The following is an 18,761-nucleotide window of genomic DNA, read 5'->3' as shown; positions in this document are numbered from 1 at the left end:
TGAAGGTTCACAACAAAGGATCTACTTAAGGCATGCCAAGCAGCATTAAACAGAGCTAGGCGAGTGATTAATAAATGTATACAATCTGTGGAAGTCAGATCTGTTACATGTGTGTCCATTTATAAATCACTGTCTCCACCGTATCGTTGTCTTAGGAAGAATAACAGATGAATAAATAAATTGTATTCCATCAGCACATTATCTGATTGTCGATTATAAATGCTATTTTTTTTTTTTCTAACTGAATGGATAACTCTGCTCTACAATAGTCTAGACACACTTGTCTGGTTGCGGCTGCAACACAGGCGGCCCTCGGTTTGTAAAACCGGCGCCTCCCCGTCGGACGGGTGAGCCTCTGTGATTGGTTGACAAGAGCTCATCGCGAGCTCCCTGGTGTAGGAGAGAAATCGGTGAGCACGGAACAGTGGGGTAATTGGTGTAAAATGGCGCTGTCTCAAGGAACAAAGAAAAAAGTTTGCTATTACTATGACGGTAAATATCGACCCCGTGCACTTTCGTTTCCATATATATTGAATTGTTATTGGAGGCGTTTGAACGTTGAAGAATTTTTATAATTATTTCTTTTTTTCAAGTGTGCCTTGCCTCCAAGCTAGCTTGCCGGTATAGCGAGCTAACGTTAGCCGGTTCAATGGGCTAACTAGCATGTTTTAGCTAGTAGGAACGCTTGGCTAGCTGTTAGCTTCGGACTGCACGCACTGTATTATCCGGTCTTCCTCTAGGTTTCAGGTTATTCTATAACCGGAGCAATTTCCTAAATTTATTTAAAACATTTTACTGCGTTGTTATTTGTGCGTGCGCGCTAGTGTGGTCATTGAGGGGACACAGAGGAGCCATGAAGCTATCCGGCGCTAATCACATCAGTGTCCCTCCAACTTGCTATCAACTTCCGAGAAGTGGAGACCGATGGACCGGTTTCCAGTTTGATCAGCGACGTTTAGTGAAATAGTTTTAAGCGAATAGACGTTGCTATTTCCATTTTCTATTGTGCATAAATATTTTTAGGAAAATATTACATATGTGACTATATGAACAAATTACAAACGGAACGATTTAGCTGCGGAAACGTCTGTATTAAATATGGCGATAAAACCTCATCAGCTGACAGGATGTAGTCTCATTCTGATTTATGAGATGTTCAAACTTTGATTCACTTGAAGGTATCTAACAAGAATAGCACGTTTGGAACAGAATTTGGCACAAAAACAAAAAACATGAAGATGAATCATGGTAATATGTCAAATATTAATGATGTTAAACTTACCTGGATTTTGTTTTCTTCCAAAGGTGATGTGGGAAACTACTATTATGGTCAGGGCCATCCCATGAAACCTCACAGGATTCGCATGACACACAACCTCCTCCTCAACTATGGCCTGTACAGGAAAATGGAGATCTATGTAAGTCGCACTGCTCCGTGCAGACCTCAGATAGGCTTCAAGTTTCACAGGACCTCACCACAGTTGGCATGGGCTTTATTTAAGTAGTAAGCTATTACACTATAACGATTAAGGCTGGGAAATGTCATTTTGAAGGTAAACATTACTGAAAAAAAATGAGGCATGCATAAAATCCTTTTTCTTTGGTGTATTCAAACTCCTATTACTCAGTCCCAGTAGTACCAGACAGATTCTTACTGTCTGGGAGAAGAATTCAGAGTGTTATCTTTCAAAAGAGGCCAAAACCATGTCTGTACTCAAATCGTTCAAGAACAGATTTAAATTTACTTTGGCTATGCCTTTGTTTAGGTGTTTTAGGCAAAAATTGCAGGAATGTCAAGGGGTTAACTGACCTCAGACTGACACTCCAGCTCAGGGCGTTATTACCCACATCCTAAATAAGCATTAAAATTTAGGGTCTTACATTTTAAGTTCTGTTTCTGTTAGCTTTGTGTCGACAAATAACATGTTTTTATCTATATTAGGCTATTAAAGCTGTGTTATGAGTCTTCTAGTCATGCTGAGTTTAAAGGGGAATTGCCATTTTTCCAACCTGGACCTTATTTTTGGCATAAAATACGATCGTTTACTCACCCATATAACTTTGGTGTCACTTGGAGTCGTTCGGACGATATTTACATCCGCGTATATCCATGTAGTGGGAGTGACTGGGGCACCAGAACGCAGCCTCTAAATAACGCATTATCTGCCGCGAAACTCGATCATTTCACCAATATTTTGTTATGATACGCTAGTGCTATTCTCCATTGAGTCCAGAGTTATCTGTTATCTATTCGCGGACGTGCAGCGGTTTGTTGTTCTTTGGCCAGCTGTTCCTCTCTCTGCCTCCACATCCTCCTTTCAACGAGTTCCTCATCCGTATACTCTGGCTCAAGGACGTCCATCATGAACAAAGTCGTCGTCCACAACCTCAGAATCTGAAAAATATTCAGCTATGTTGCAAAAAACTCGCAGCAGTAAATTACAGCTAAACAAGCCGTGCGGGCTGCGCGCGACGCTCAGAGATGACATCATCCAGGTCAGAGGTTAGAAGGTCAATCTACAGACCCCGGATGATGATAACAGGTAACTCTGGACTCAACGGGGAATAGCACTAGTGTACGATAACAAAATATTGGTGAAATGAACGAGTTTCTCGGGAGATAATGCGTTATTTAGAGGCTGCGTTTTGGTGCCCCAGTCACTCCTACTATAAATGACACCAAAGTTATATGGGTGAGTAAACGTATTTTATGCCAGAAATAAGGTCCAGGTTGTAAAAACCGGTAATTCCCCTTTAATGCAGGTTGCTGGAGTAAAAGTTCACAAATATCCAACGTAGTTCTCAGGTGTTTTTTTTTTTTTTTTTCTTTTTCCCCCACTCACTAAGCTTTGACAGGTGTTGACTAAGATTTAGTTATAGTTGTAGCTAGTATGTGACTTTGATCCCAGATGTGAAAAACATTTGATTATATGCTTCAAATATTAGTTTGTTCCGTACCTTGTTCAGAGAGTAGCGACTCCGTTACATGATTAACCGTTATGACCTTTCTGTGTGAATTCAGAGACCGCATAAAGCCAGTGGGGAAGAGATGACAAAATACCACAGCGATGACTACATTAAGTTCCTGAGGTCCATCCGACCAGATAACATGTCTGAATACAGCAAACAAATGCAGAGATGTGAGTGTCTGGTTTTCTTCTCATGTACAGTCAAGTATTCTGCTTGTCCAGTTTTACTAAAGCTGTCTTGTCTTGTTCCTCACAGTCAACGTTGGAGAGGACTGCCCTGTGTTTGATGGTCTGTTTGAGTTCTGCCAGCTCTCAACGGGTGGCTCTGTGGGTGAGTTCCAACACTTCACACAGTCCTTCTGGTGCGCTGTCATCAAACAGTCGGGATATATACACTGTTTGGTTTCCAGAACATGCATTTTGAAACACTCTAAAGTTTGGAGTAAACATCTTGAGTCAGGTTAAAAAATATGTTTGACCAATTAGTGGCAAGTGTAAGTGCACACATCATTAGCCATAGAATGCTTACCGAACTGTAAAGTGTAGCAAAAAGCCCATGATTAAATAAAACCTGAAACAGTAAAACCATTCACATAGATTAATGGACTTGAAAGCTCTCAGATTGCTGGATCAGGTGTGCAGTCCAGCGCTTAAAACATTCCACAAGCAACTTCAGTGGGATGTGGACACTAAAGTGCATCAAATGGATTTTGTTTCTACTTTTCTGTAGCTGGAGCAGTGAAACTGAACAAGCAGCAGACAGACATCGCCATCAACTGGGCCGGTGGACTCCACCACGCCAAGAAATCTGAGGCCTCTGGTTTCTGCTACGTCAATGACATCGTCCTGGCCATCCTGGAGCTGCTCAAGTAAGCCCAGCACTGCTTTCTCTTGTTATTTACCCATCCAGCTACCCTCACACATGTGTCAGGGTTATGATTATTTGACCACAAAGGGGAACTGGTACACACTTTTATATGTAGATTATGAATGGATTACAGCTAAACCTGTGATGGAGCTTTGTCTAATCTAACGATTCTGTCCATGACAAATACATCTTTACATCACCACAGTTTCTTTTTGTCAACTGTAATTGTATGTAATTGTAATTAATGCATCATCTACTCAATGTTGTTTTCCGTCTAGGTACCACCAGAGGGTGTTATACATAGACATTGACATCCACCATGGTGATGGAGTAGAGGAGGCCTTCTACACCACAGACAGGGTCATGACCGTTTCCTTCCACAAGTATGGGGAGTACTTCCCTGGCACTGGAGACCTGAGGGTTAGTTTTTCTTTTCTACTACTTGTCGTCGCCTTCATCATTTTCCCTCTAAAGCATCATCTGTTGTGTATTGATCCTGTGTGAGCTCTAGTTCAGTGATATCTCTCTGATGTTTTTCTTAGGATATTGGAGCAGGAAAGGGCAAGTACTATGCAGTCAACTACCCCCTAAGAGACGGTATTGATGATGAGTCCTATGAAGCCATCTTTAAGCCAGTAAGTCTTCACAGTCATTTTTAACCAACAAGGAACATTAAAAACACATTAAGGCGTATTCTCTAACTGGACTTCTTTATGGTTGTTTTTGTGTGACAGATCATGGCTAAAGTCATGGAGATGTACCAGCCCAGTGCTGTGGTTCTCCAGTGTGGAGCAGACTCTCTTTCTGGCGACAGGCTGGGCTGCTTCAACCTCACCATCAAAGGTACAAATACTCCGTACACTCCAAAAACTATACTACTAACTGCTTTGCAATATTATAACATTTACTTGAATCTTTGTTGACACTTGTAGGTCATGCCAAGTGTGTCGAGTACATCAAAAGTTTCAACCTCCCTCTCCTGATGCTGGGTGGTGGAGGCTACACCATTCGCAACGTGGCCCGTTGCTGGACCTACGAAACCGCCGTCGCTTTGGACTGTTCCATCCCCAACGAGTTGCCCTACAATGATTACTTTGAGTACTTTGGGCCTGATTTCAAGCTGCACATCAGCCCCTCCAACATGACAAACCAGAACACCAACGAGTACCTGGAAAAGATCAAACAGCGTCTGTTTGAAAACCTCCGTATGCTGCCTCACGCCCCCGGTGTCCAGATGCAAGCCATCCCAGAGGATGCTCCTCACCCAGACAGTGGAGATGAGGACGAGGAAGACCCTGACAAACGTGTCTCAAGTAAGGGACTTCTGTGGAAATGGTTACGTACATAAAAGTTTCCACTCTAAAGACACAGTAGACTGCAATTGTTGTTTAATAATGAGTTATGTGTTTGTTTCAGTCCGGGCCCATGACAAGAGGATAGCCTGTGAAGAGGAGTTTTCCGACTCCGAGGATGAGGCAGAGGGGCAGGGAGGAGGCCGCAGGAACGCAGCCAACCACAAGAAGGCCAAACGAGTGAAGAAGGAGGAGGAGAAGGAAGGAGAGGAAAAGAAAGGTGACACCCTACACGAGACAAAATAGCACGGGAAAATGATCAAAAGCAATGATGGTAACTGGTTTGTTTGCTTTCTAGAAGTGAAAGAGGAGGAGAAGGAGGAAGAGAAGATGGATACGTCAGGGTAAGAAACATTTATATTGGGAAAGTGGTTCTAATATATAATAGTCTTGTGGATGGTGAGTTTTTAAGCCCAGTCTTCGCACCATAACTCTGAGTTCACTAATGCTACAACAGGTTTCCAGCTAGGCCATTGTCACTGCTAATATTAATTGTCTGAGATTTAAAGCCAGAGGATAATATAAAGGATTGTATTTACTATTTATTTTGAGGCTGCATGCTTCACCACATACAGTATTTGGTGTCCCCAGTTTACTCTAGTCATCTCACTTCCCATCAGGTTACCTGTTGTTGTCTCAGTAAACAGTCTGTTGGTCAGCTGAGCTCCTCCACTGTTTGTGTTTCAGACCAAAAGAAGAAGTGAAGACAACCTGAAGTCTGGCATAGCAAGACGTGGATGGTTCCACTGTTCTCAAGCCCCACTGATTCTCCTACTGCAATGATAGGACCTTTTTGTATTCCTGTTTTATGACATGTTGTTTAGGACACACCTGGTTCACCTGTGATGCACTAGCTCGGTGGGATCCCACAGCTAAATGTATGATCATTAGTTTCGCATGAAGTTCTTACTGCAATTTGCCCCTCTGTGTTATCAGTGTAAGCCCATCCATTCAGCACTCCACTGTAGTAGAAAACAATCGCCCCTAATCCTTTTTAGCTGTTGTGTGAACCAGGTCTGTCTTAATGAGAAGAAAACCACCCAGAGTGTTACTGCCTCCACCCTGGCATTTCAGATTTAAACCTGTTTGCAGGGTTTCAGCAAAAATACCTGCAGAGACGTAGATGATTTAAAAGTCAAGTCTTTACATGCAAAAAGGCTTTTTTTTTAGTTTTTAAACATCTACTTATGATACCAGCGTAAGGCAGACTGTTTGCCTTGCTGTTATTCAGTGAATGCATGTTTAGAATGAGCTCGCCTTTAGCGTGTACATATTCTGCCTTTACTCAGAAAGTCCCTGCTCAGTAAGTTATTTTAAATCATGAGTAGTCAGTCCCTTCAGCTGTGTCTTCCTACAAGTATCTGGTTTGTGTTTTTTTATTTTATGTCCTCCTGCATTGTTGGTATGTCCATGTATGAATGAGTTTAAACAGAGACCTGTGTTGGAGAGTGAATGACTTATTTGATATATTTTGTACCATAATACATAGACGGAGGAAGCCAGTGCATGGCCCTCTACTTGTGGTTGTTTGGAATTCTATCCTTGTGAAATGTGCATTATCATAACTTTGTTATAAAAAAAATAAAGAAAATCAATTCAATATTTGTTCCTAAGTTCATTCATACATATTTTGTCCCCTTGTCTCACAAGGACAGCATATCCCATGTACCATTACGCTGGAGTTTGTTTGGTAACTGATGAAATCACACAAAGTTTTAATGATAATTTTATGGTTATTTGTGCTGGAATGGTTTCACAACAAAAAAAAAAATGCATCAATAACTCAAATTGTGAAATTAAATACACTTGAGGAGTGTGGGTTCAAGTCCAGTTGCAAACACCTTGCACATCCAGGGTATAAAAATTGAAAGTATCTCGATGTTTACAAAAATGACTTTCTGCAAATACCACACTTCTCACAAAGATGCAGTTGTGAAAGATTAGACTACCACTCTCTTTATTTGAGTATTCAGAATTTCAATCACTGCTCGCCAACCTTCACAATGTTTATATGGACCTTGACTTCTGGTTCAGATGATGTGGTGTGTAAGGAGATCAACTGTAAATACACTCTGTTCTTCCTTCTTCCTGAATGGACTGAGTCAGACGTTAGTTGAAGCTGTGGGTTCGGGTAAGCCGGTAGTTTATGCCTCCAGTTCAAAGTCAAAGTACTGTGGGTCAAAGTAATGAATCCTTACATATCCGTCCTCTCCTCCGCTGCTGTAACTGTAGACAATAAAACACATGGGAGGAGAAAATGTTAGCAGCGACACACACCAAGCCGTTTTAACCAGACACAGGTCAATTTTAGGACTGTGTTTTAGTAGCACGGCCGTCTCGTACCTCTTGCCATCAGGATGGAAAGCCACACAGTTGATTGGGCCGAAATGACCTTTGACCCTGCCGAACTCCTCTTCATAAGCAGCATGGAAGAACCTTAGAACGACAAAGGAGGTTGATTACCGCTATAATACTTAATCTTGACTAGTTACAGAATAGGAGGGATTTTTTTTGTTACACAATCTGGATCCTGTATAAATGAATTAAACTGATTAGTGTCGACTGTCACCTCACCTGGCCTCAAACTTGCCAATCCTGGTAGAGGTTGTGGTGACCTCCATGGCTTCCTGTCCACCTCCCATCACCACCTGTATCGCACACCACATGTTAAGCGTTGAAGGCCAGCGAGAAGAAGATAACAGCACCAAATCAAAATAGACGATGTAACAGGAAGCACAGAAGTTCTTACATGATCCATAATGGGGGAGATGGCAGCAGAGTTGACCGGTCTTTCCGTCTTGAATGTCTTGATGTGGTCCAGAGAAGTGGAGTCAAACAACTGTGAGGAGACAATGAAGACAACGTGGTACAGTGTCAGTCAGTGAATGAAAATCAGATGACCAATCAACGATTTAACTGAAGAATCTAGAGGCAGCCCAACATGTGATCATCAGAATTGCTGAAGTCTTTATCAGTCAATATAATCCTTAATCCTTCTATGTATATAATATATATTTACTTCTGTCTCTATTTGTTCATTTGATCATTTTGTACATTTTTATTTTATTTTACTAGATTTTTACTATTTTATTTTAATCTTTAATTTTACTTTATCTTTCTTTTTACTTGTGGTTCTCAAGAGTGTTTTTATGTTCAACTAAGATACTGTAACACAGCAATTTCCCTTGTGGATCCATAAAGTTTATCTAAGTCTAATGGAACAGGAGTGATGTTTCAGTGACCCAAACAGGGTGCAGTATAAGGTTCTAGAGAGTAGTTGGGCTCTTACCTTAGCAGAGTTGTCCTTGGAGGCAGTGATGAACATAGTGAGATCCACTGATGTCTGGATGTCATTGATCTGCTTGGTGTGCTCCTTGATCTTCTTCACAATCTCTCCAGACTGTACACAAGTGACACAGGAAACACAGGTGTCTATTTGGCGTCTATAACCACTATCCAAGTCATAAACATTATGGTTCAAGTGAGTGTCAAACCTTGGAGCTGAACTGGTTGATCTCTCCGTTCTCATGGCCAGCATTGACAAACTCTCCCAGAGGTCCCCACACAGCACTGGTGATCTTGTGATCACTGCACGGTATTGACAGGTACGGCTGGTTGTCCTCTGCAGAGAGAGAGGGAGATTCATCCTTATACCACATATAGGAGCCATGTTCCTGTGCCTAAACACAGGGAGGTCCACTGCCACTTTATTTATTACTGAAGTTAAGATCTGATCGTCTGTATACTGTATTGCGTGACTTCAAATGGCACTGGAACGACAGTGTTTATTGATGATGAGACAGAAGAAGCTTTTTGAAGTGCACAGTGGCATACTGTTTGCTCAGATTTAGCCAAATGAACCAAAGTTAGTTGGACAGCGATTCACAGTGTAGGTGGACACCAATTTCTTGAAGGTAGTGAAGTAGTGGAATATTACACGATGACTGATCTCTACTAGAGACTTAACTTCCTGAATACATAACTAAAGACAGAAAGATTCAAACAAACAACTACTAAAGAGACAGCTGCAGTAAACGCCTGGTAAAACATCACAAAGAAGGAAACCAGGGACAGTCATTCCTGAATGTTTCAGATCATATTTTTAATCAACCCACTAAATTAGAGTTAATTAAGATTGTTTTTTATGTATAACTAAGCTACTGTGACCAAGCAATTTCCCTTGTGGATGAATAAAGTTTATCTAAGTCTAAGTCTAAGAGTCTGCACTTATATACCCATATTCAGTATATAACTGTAACTTGAATATGTTTTGATAAGCAGATTTAATAACATAAACATACAATAATATTGTATCTGTGTCCCACAAATATAGATCTAACTGCTAAGCTGGGATAGGCTCCAGCCCCCCCCGCAACCCTTCACAGGACAAGCAGCTACAGAAGATGAATGAATGAATGAATATTGTCCATAAAATAACCTTTGACGTGAACATGGATTTCCAGAAACAGTGAAAATGCACACTACTCCATTACAAGAACAATTAACCTTTCTAGAATGTGTAATGATTGACAGTTTTTTAGGTCAACGTGTCTGCTGAACGGGTGCACGCGGTGTGTACCTATCTGCTGCGGGTCCCTCAGGTCAAAGAAGTTCAGAAAGCACTGGTAACCCATCTGCTTGTCTGTGGAGAACATGATGATGTTGCCGCTGAAGTCGAAGCCGCACGTTCTGACCGCAGAGTTGGTGTTGAGCTGGGACAGCTGTTTACCTGGGAGACGGAGACAGACTGTGGGGCAGGCTGCAACTACAAGCTGGAGGACCAATGTGTGAGGAGTCCTATAACTGACATTACAGTAATGAGCTAAGTACAGCAAACCTTCATTCTAAGTTGTTTTACTTACCGGTCTCACAGTCCCACAGTCGACAGCTGTTGTCAGCGGATCCTGTTAATACATTTTTTGTGTCCCCTGAGAGAGGGCCGGTTAAAGAACCTAACGTGTGTCATCAGCTAGCACAGAATACCATGAAATATCATTCGTGTAAGCTGAAATAATAAACAGATCAGATGTCTTTTGTTGTAGGAGGATACAGTCACAGTCAACACACCACACAGCTCCTGTATGTCCATTGTAGGTACCGAGCCTCTCACCGTTGACAGAGTACCACACGTTGGTTACCTAAAGTGTAACATAACAAGACACATACAAAACAAGTTAGCCAATTATAAACAAACCTGCATGTTTTACGAATAAATGACTATTAACTCACAGTGTCTTTGGCTACAGAGAAGAGCAAGTCTCCTTCTCTGTTGTACTTGATTTGCGTGATGGACCTCTCATGGCCCTGGAGCAGGATGGGTTTCTGTGAACAACGGCAGCTTGGTTATTTAGTTTTCATAGATAAACTCATCCAATGCAGATTTTAAAAAGTGGGAACAGCTCACATTACTAACTGCTAACGTTGTGTTTGTTCATTTATCTTGACACTAAGCACTTACGTCCAATTCAACCAACTGTCAGGACTACATGGCGACGATAACGTTAGCTAAAACATATGCGCAGGCGGGCTAATCTGAGAGCTAAGCTAACGTTAGCCGCGGCAGATGTGGTGGCTAGCTAAACAGTCGCATCACGTAAACGTGTATAATGTCGACCAAAACATAACCGGTAAGAAGCGTTTACCGGGACATTTACTAACTATTAACATAACCATAAACATTTACAAACCATTTTCGTCAGCTACGCCTTGCCAGTCGTTTCAGTAACTTAGCTAAAGACAGAAAAGCCGAACACTCGTGTTTCAGGCGGCGGAAAAGGACGATGGCGTACTTCCTGTTTCAAAAAACCAAGATGGCGTCAGAGCGCCCCCTACAGTTCACTCCGATGGCCGATTAAACGCTCAAATGTTTTACAATGAACAAAAAATAAAAAAAAATTCCTGCCAATAAGGATGTAATAAAGGTGTAAGAATGGAAAACTATAATGTAAATTAATGGCGGCGATCTATCAGGGCACCTTAACGGGCTGAGTAGGTGTTTTTTTTGAAGAAATAAAAACCTTTACCAAATTGCAACTGTGATCCAAGTTTTCCAAGCTAGAGTCTAGCTGATTTTAAGTGGACACAATGCATAGCAGGGGTCGAATTAAAAAGAAATACTACTAGAAATCAGCATAAATATAAATATTAACATCTGTTCTGTGAGGAATAAATGGAAAACCTTGTGTTTAAACGCGTCTATGAGGTCAATTAAACAACAACTATTTACACTGTTAATGTCTTTTATTCAACAAGAAACAAAATATACAAGATAAAAGTACTGGAAAGACAAAATAAAGGAAACATCTTTGGTTCCTTCTCATGGTCGATGAACCTCGGGGAACAATGAACGTCCTACGGGACAATGGAAGTAAGGTTTGCCGCGTCTATTTCAGTTGCAAATCAGCTGAGTCACCGATGCTACATATTGAAGGAAGAATGTCTGAAGAGGAATGGACATGTCTGAAAGTGAAACTACAATTCAAAAGTCAGATAACATTCCCACTAGGCTCAGTCACGGCACCTTACAGAAGCATCTTAGAGATGCATGCTATTACGTTCAATGTCCAACTATTAAGATAGGTTTAGCAAAAAAAATAATAATAGTAATTCAGCTGTGAGATATGCCTTCTGTTTTTACAGTACATCCATGCGGGACAGTGGGTATAATGAATATACATTCTCAGCTAAGTGCTTGTCAGTTTAGACCGCCACAGAATCAAACCAAGACATGAGTGTTTGCATAGAGGTCCTTAAACATTCTCTTGTTAAAACCTGATTACAAGCTACTGCAATTACCAGGACTAGGGAGGAGATAAATGACACACACACACCATACACACCATGACACACCCAGAGCACAACCATGGAGTTAGACAAGTTTAAAGTGGTCGCTTTGATAAGATGATACGTAGACTGAAAAACTGGATAAGAAAGAAAAGAAAAAGAAAGAGAAATGCAACACCTTTATAAATGTTCTACATTAATAGAAAAATAATAGTAACAACAGACCTTAAGATTAAACACTGCACAGGAAGCAGTGTAAAACACTGTCAGGCCCTAACAAAAAGTCAAACTGAGAAATTTCCTGTAATAATCCTGTAGATCTTTTATTATTCTGATGTTATTAAGAACTGGTCTCGTCTAAAGAAACTGTCCGACATCTCTGTTAAGACTTTACATGGAAGAAAAAATTAAAAATGGCTTCAGTGAAAACCCCTTCGACGCGGGACACTCAAGCTGCAGATATGACACACACTCACACACTCACTCACACACACACACTGACACTCAAATAATTGAACCTCTTAATGACTCCACTTGGAATAAGCAGGTTTGGCTTGTGTCATCCCAGTGTGCAGTTATTTCTGTTGCTGGGGCAGATCTGTGCCTGTTACAACTAGTAAAACAACACAACACGGAGACAGTCAGCGCAATTGCATGCACTCTAATCGTGAGATTATTACAGATGATCGCGCGGGAACTCTTCTTAGTCGAGCTAAGGCTGAAGCTGGAGCTGGATAACTTTGTTTTAGATTATTCTGATGTTTGTGTGCATGTGCTAGAAAACCCCATCCTTTTGGGGTTGTCAGCAAAACGACTTCACAACTAATGAGGAGAATTATTCACCAACTTTTAAAAAGTGAGGCAAATATACTCCCACTTTTCTTCTTCCAATTTGTGTGGTTAATGATATTGTTGCTGGGGGCGACCACACGTGCATGCAGATGCTAAACCAGCCATTAAGTGAATAAGGAAATTATTGCAGTTAGTTGGGTTATTGTAACCCATGTAAATGCTTTAGTAAAATCTTAATCCAGTAATTCACAGTACTAGAGTTATAGTGTGCATGTTAATCCACAGAGGTGAAGCTGAATCTTGCGCTCACCTTTATATAAGCCTGCAGACGATACTGGGAAGATACAAGTTAACCCTTCTGTTACATGTCGATCAGATATTCTGCCTAAAAATATATAAACCAGTGTTTAACATTCATCCAGCAGAGGAGTAGTGGCTTGCAGGCTGGTGGCTTATCTTTTAGTGGCTTGATGCTAGAGAGGAAGGAGGAGGAGGAGAGTGTGAGCAGTGCTGCTTTATTCCTGTGCAGGGACAGGCTGAGCCCCCTCTAGTAAGGTGTCTGTGTCCAGTACGGGGCCACAGTGGCAGGAGTGGGAGCAGGAGGTGGTGTCTGGGGCGGGACAGGTGCTGGGCTCCAGCAGAGAGTCCGTAGGTGGTGGGGAGGGGGAGTCGGTGCCCGGGTCGGAGGCTGCTGTGGCTGCGGCTGCTGCTGCTCCTGCGGCGCCGTCGGGTTGACCGCTGAGGCCCTGGACCTTCTTGTTCAGCTCGTTTCGTTCCACTTTGAGCGCCCGCCGCAGCTTCTCGAGCCGCTGGACTTTTCCCTGAAGCGCCTCAAAGTCCCGGTCCCGCACAGATTTCTGTAGACGGAACACATGCACACAAATTACGCACGGGATGTTTTTATTGTTTTAACTCTGGGAACACAGTTTAGTAGAAAAACTAACAATAAATAACAATAGAAAATATTGTTTGCAATTATTTCTATTCTATTGCTAGTGGACTACAAGACAGCATTTCCATTTTCAGCCACCTGGAAACTGCTACGTTCAGTAACCTTCAAAAAGGCAGCAGCGGACTTATTTTAATATCCTAGTCAACATCAAATGCTTCTTTACCTCCTCGGCCATTTCCAGCAGAGCCTTATTGCTGCTCTCCCACCTGGAGCGATACATGGCCGTCTCCTTCTCCAGCTTTTTGATCTTTTTAGTCATCTGTGAGCACAAAGGAAACAAAAGTGCTGTTTTAGCAATGAAAAGTACACACAGTTCTTCCTTCCTTCTCTCTCTCTCTCTCAGACACCTCACCTTCTCCATCTCCTGTTTGAAGGTGGTGAAGACTTCGTTACTCTTGGACAAGGTCGTCTGAAACTCTTCAAACTTCTCTGTGTATAGTGAAAGCTAGGAAAACAACACACACCCAGTTTTAGACATAAACAAAACACTTGATCTACGAACTTTAAACCTGAAGTGTAAATACTTGACAGGAACCTGCTGTTTGAGGTGAACTTCCTGCTGCTTCATAAGCTCACACATCCTTTCAGACTCTACTGCTTCTTTTAGGAGCTGGGGAGGGAGAAGCGGACAAGAGACGAGGACAAATAACAGTTAGATTGAACCTCATGGTTGGATTTAACATGTGTGCTTGTAAACCGGATAATTACAAAGTCTTTCTCTCTGTCGTGGCGTTCCTCCGACTCTTTCAGCAGCTCCTGTGCCTGGTGCAGTTTGGCATCCACCAGCTGCTGTTGCAGGTCTTTGTGCTTCACCACTTTGTCTATGTGCTGGTGGGGTAAAGAGATGGTAACTTAAATGTCAGTTATAAGACAGTCAACTCATGGTCTGGAATGAAAGAGTAATCCTCGTGGGAAATGTTGCCCACTCACCTCTTCGCGCAGTTTGTACTGTTCGTAAAGTTTCTTGAGTTTCTCCGCCAGCTCTGTGTTCTCCTGTCGGAGGCTGGCGTTTCTCTCGTTGTGCTGCTCCATCTGAACCTGGATGTCGTTCAGCGTCACCTGGAAGTGGGACGTCACCTCCTTCCTTTTCTCCTCCTCCAGCCGGGTTCTTTGCATCCCTTCCTCCTGCAGAGACGTTGTGATAACACTGAGTGTCCTCAAAGAGCTTTACGTTGCACTCCCCCCCAGACGGCTCAGCTTTAAACATGCAAGACTGTTTTTTTTTTTTTACCTCTGCATCAGACTGTGACAGCTACTTTGACATTTGGTGTGAAAGTGACACCTGCCAATAGCTGATTTTAAAACCCACAACCATATTTAAATAAAGTGACACATTATTCTGCACGGCCCTGCACAGACACGAAACCTTAAGAAATATGTCTTGGCTGCAGAATCATTTTCAGCAGATTAATGTCTAAATATTTAAATTTGTAATAATTTAATTTAATAAGAGTACCTTCAGTGTGCGGTTGTGTCTTTGCAGCTCCCTGCAGAGGCTCTCCAGCTTGCTGCGGGCCAGGATGGCCTTGCTGTGCTCGTTGCGCAGGTTGTCTTTCTCCTGGACAAGCTGGGTCTGCTTCTTCTGCAGCACCCTCATCTGCTTCTGGGTGTTGCGGTGCTCTTCCAGCTGTAAAAGGCACACTCATTTGTTTTCTGACAAGCTCTTAGTAAGTGTCATCTAATGTGACATATGACCAAGACAGGACAAACAACACATCAGCTACACTAGAAACCATCGGCCTTTAACACAACTGCAGATCAGTTTGCACACATCATCTTTGACACATTGCCAAATATAAGTGAGCTCTCTCAGGCTCACACAGACACGAACCAGCGGTTCGACTTGAAACCCCGCAGTCGCAGATAAAAACTTCTGCATGATCATCTGAGGTTTTCTTTGCTGTAAAATGCTACGCAGCACCCTGACTCATATTGAGGTCACGGTACACTGCACCACTTTACATCTGTTTGGCAAAGATGTTTGCTGCATCACCTTGAAGTACACAAATCCCACTGGACAAACTGAGAGCTCAGGTGACAAAACAAAAGATTTCATCTTCTTATGCATGCTTTTCCAACTATTTAATAATCATGAATAGAGAGTTTTGGTCACAGAATTTTGAAGGAACATTTAAAATTTTCTCATCTCTATACAAGTGGTAACAGTAGACAGATAATAGTTGTTAATGCACTTGATTTTACTTTTTCTATAACAGTGAATGTCCCCAGAACTCAAGGTAACCTCCTGAGAATGTACTCCTAACATCTGTCTAATCTTCTGCACACATTAACCAAAAATCCTCACTAAAGCTGGAAACGAACCAGACTTCAACCACACTACGTTTTGGATCACTCCGTCCAAGCAGTAGCTTGATGACCTACTATAGCTATCAAGAGCCTGTTAGCTCCATGCCTGTTTTGCAAATGAGGCGTTACGTGGTGAATATCCGACATCTATGGATAGACTTGATCAAAGACTGTGTTCATTTATGGCCACACTAAAATCCACTATTGCTGTGTTGAGAAGGACCAAGATGAAGCACAGTGAGTGCTCCCTCTTGCAAAAGAAGAAGAAATCCTGTGTTGTTGACACCTGAGCTCTCAGTGTGGTCAGTGGGATTTGTGTACGTCAAGGTGATGCAGCAGTCTTTGTTAAACAGATGCAGAGTGGTGCAGTGTATCGTGACAGAAGTGAGTGCTTCTGCTTGACGCTTGTGTGAGGTTAGGGTAAAAAGGACTCACCAGTTCAGCATACTTCTTGCAGAGACCTGCAAGCTTTTCTTCTGGGGTGCTCAGTGTGTTTAGAGTCTGCATGAGAAGGGTGATCTCTTTGCCTACACAAAGCATGAAGAACACGGAAACAAATGAGCGATTAGTTTCTGTAACAAAGTAGTACAGCTGGATAAGAATCTAATTTTGGCAACGCGACATTCCAAAATGCAATACAGTCAGTCTCTCTAAAGGAAGCAGTGTGACGCTAAGTTTCAGCACACTGGACACAAAGTCTCTTCAGGGATGCTCCCTTAAGACTGAATTCCTCCTTACCCAGACCCTTCACTTTCTTCTTATCCTGAGACTTCTTCTGCTCCTTCTCTGCCCCGCTGCCACCACCATTGACCTTGCCTTCCCCTGCCTTGTCATCTTCCCTCTCGCTGCTCAGGCCATTGAGCTCCGGGCTGTGCGACTGGCCGTTGGGAAAGGCACTGGCGTCGTCCGAAAGGCTTTGCCGGCAGTAGGTGCTGAGGATGTCCTCCAGCTGCCGGCTCAGCTCCTCGGCCATGTCGCACTGAGAGAGGGCGGCATCCGCAGCTGGACACAGCCAAGAAAGAAAAAAAAAATCAAGCGGTTGAAACGAAAGTAGAGGTGAAAGCTGCAGCCGTGTAACAATGTCTTTGTTGAGCAATACACATGCCTACTGAGAAAGGTGCAGGTTAACGAGCTTTAATGCTAAACTTTATAAGGATCTTTAACTAAATTCAACGATATAATGGATGATTATTTTTTTAAGTGCAGTTTTATGTCTGTGTATGTGATTATGAAATTACATAGACACTAAATAAAATTACATTTACAAGCCCCACAACATCAATCCAAATAGAATTTTCTTTGACATGCGCAAAGCAGTTCTTACCGTGGCAAACTATTAATGAAAGAATATATTTATTCCAACAAAAGAGAGTGATCAGTCGAAGCCTTTACACTAATATTTTCTTAGTGAATGGATTATCACTGCCACTCTTGATCTAATTGAAAGTCCCTTAAAACTGGGATGGATTAGGCCAGTCTGCTCCGCCTGAGGTGGATACATGAGGCACTTTCAATCTGATTATCCCGATTCTTACTGGAACAGCAGCACATGTACATGGAGCAACTGAAACATTCATGCCAACGCCTAGACTTGTACCTTCACTTCTCCCCTTGTGTCCTTGTGGAGGTGTGTCTGTCTGCGGCGTCTGTGGTCCAGACTCTTTGGGGCTGCTGCTGTCTGAGCTGTCCTTAGCGGCTGCAGGTGACTCCATCCCTCCTGCTGTGGGAGGAGTATCCTCGCTGCTCAGGGTGGCAGACTCTTCCGTGTCTTGTTTTTTCATATCTGTCGTCTGTTACAGGTAGAAAAAAAAATAAAATAAAATAAAATAAACAGTGGTACACAAGTCTGACCAGGAACACCGAGTCGTGATTTTAAAATAACGGGGAGCTGTTTATCTAAGCCTTGGCTGGTGTCAGCAGCCGCTTCAGTGCCGTTAAAATTGGCGCAAGTGACTCGGTTAAAAAGAAAACCTTTTTCCTCCATTAAGTCTCAGCTATTAGTAGACAGATTAGAGTAAAGCAGCAACTGGTTTCTTTAATTGACACGGTCCTATAAAGCAGAAACTGTTCACGATTAAACAGGTTAGTGAATCTGTAAGTGAAACCTGGACTTAAATATTGAATTCATCTTATACAGGCGAATAGCCAAATGATAACATGTTCAGCTGCCACAATTAAAATCTCACGCTATTGCCCGGAATTCTTCTCCCCTGTTAGGTTTCGCTTTCCCACTTGCCACCAAAATTTCACATACGATAGCTAGTCCAAGCTAACGTCGTTATCCGCCTGAAGCAGCTAAACTAGCTTGCATGACTACTAGTTAGCCAGCGTTAGCTCGCGTACACTGGGGATAAACAACAAAAAACAAAGACACACTACATGTACACTTGTTTCTAAATTATATCCTGCCACCACGTATAATATGGAATTGTTTACCTTTAGACTCGAGGAGGAAATAGCTTATGTGTCTGTGTACTGCAGGTTTCGTCAACAGCGTGAGACGAAAAGCACTTACTTCCGGTTATAACTTTGGCCGCTTCTTACTCTTCGTATATTTTGATTGTAGCTCTCAACCCATCTCGATGCTTTGTCGCCCTCTATACGATTCAGAAGGTATTACCTAGACCTAAAATATACACGAATGCATTCATTTGTTGCGGGAAGACGGCTAAAAAATGCGGCTTTGGACTAATCAGAGAAAGAAATGTGAATTTTAAGTGTTTAATCATTTGAAAGAA

General features: G+C 42.2%; 3 protein-coding genes across 3 annotated transcripts; 1 reads left to right on the top strand and 2 right to left on the bottom strand.

Moving 5' to 3' along the window:
- The first annotated feature begins 245 nt into the window (after nt 1-245).
- hdac1 (histone deacetylase 1) lies at nt 246-6,964 on the top strand. The gene is made up of 12 exons (XM_084563535.1): nt 246-492; nt 1,306-1,418; nt 3,023-3,140; nt 3,226-3,300; nt 3,700-3,838; nt 4,116-4,257; nt 4,380-4,472; nt 4,572-4,680; nt 4,770-5,150; nt 5,254-5,409; nt 5,488-5,533; nt 5,877-6,964. The coding sequence occupies exons 1-12, from the start codon at nt 444-446 to the stop codon at nt 5,902-5,904; spliced, it is 1,449 nt and encodes a 482-aa protein (XP_084419661.1). The 5' UTR covers nt 246-443; the 3' UTR covers nt 5,905-6,964.
- Nucleotides 6,965-7,114: 150 nt separating this feature from the next.
- Nucleotides 7,115-10,982, bottom strand: eif3i (eukaryotic translation initiation factor 3, subunit I). Its single transcript, XM_084563536.1, has 11 exons — nt 10,877-10,982; nt 10,419-10,511; nt 10,240-10,327; nt 10,052-10,117; nt 9,769-9,918; nt 8,684-8,811; nt 8,479-8,589; nt 7,939-8,028; nt 7,764-7,837; nt 7,533-7,625; nt 7,115-7,415 (listed from the first exon to the last, which is right to left on the bottom strand). The coding sequence occupies exons 1-11, from the start codon at nt 10,877-10,879 to the stop codon at nt 7,334-7,336; spliced, it is 978 nt and encodes a 325-aa protein (XP_084419662.1). The 5' UTR covers nt 10,880-10,982; the 3' UTR covers nt 7,115-7,333.
- A 301-nt stretch (nt 10,983-11,283) lies between these two features.
- Nucleotides 11,284-18,752, bottom strand: txlna (taxilin alpha). The gene is made up of 11 exons (XM_084563289.1): nt 18,460-18,752; nt 17,621-17,813; nt 16,762-17,025; nt 16,459-16,550; nt 15,173-15,343; nt 14,647-14,841; nt 14,425-14,544; nt 14,252-14,326; nt 14,069-14,161; nt 13,880-13,975; nt 11,284-13,621 (listed from the first exon to the last, which is right to left on the bottom strand). The coding sequence occupies exons 2-11, from the start codon at nt 17,802-17,804 to the stop codon at nt 13,280-13,282; spliced, it is 1,632 nt and encodes a 543-aa protein (XP_084419415.1). The 5' UTR covers nt 17,805-17,813; nt 18,460-18,752; the 3' UTR covers nt 11,284-13,279.
- Between the last annotated feature and the right edge of the window lie 9 nt (nt 18,753-18,761).

This window comes from Chelon labrosus, assembly GCF_963514085.1.
Source record: "Chelon labrosus genome assembly, chromosome: 16".
NCBI classification, from domain to species: Eukaryota; Metazoa; Chordata; class Actinopteri; order Mugiliformes; family Mugilidae; genus Chelon; species Chelon labrosus.
Note: the sequence above shows the minus strand (reverse complement) of the source record. Positions and strands in the feature narration are given on the sequence as shown.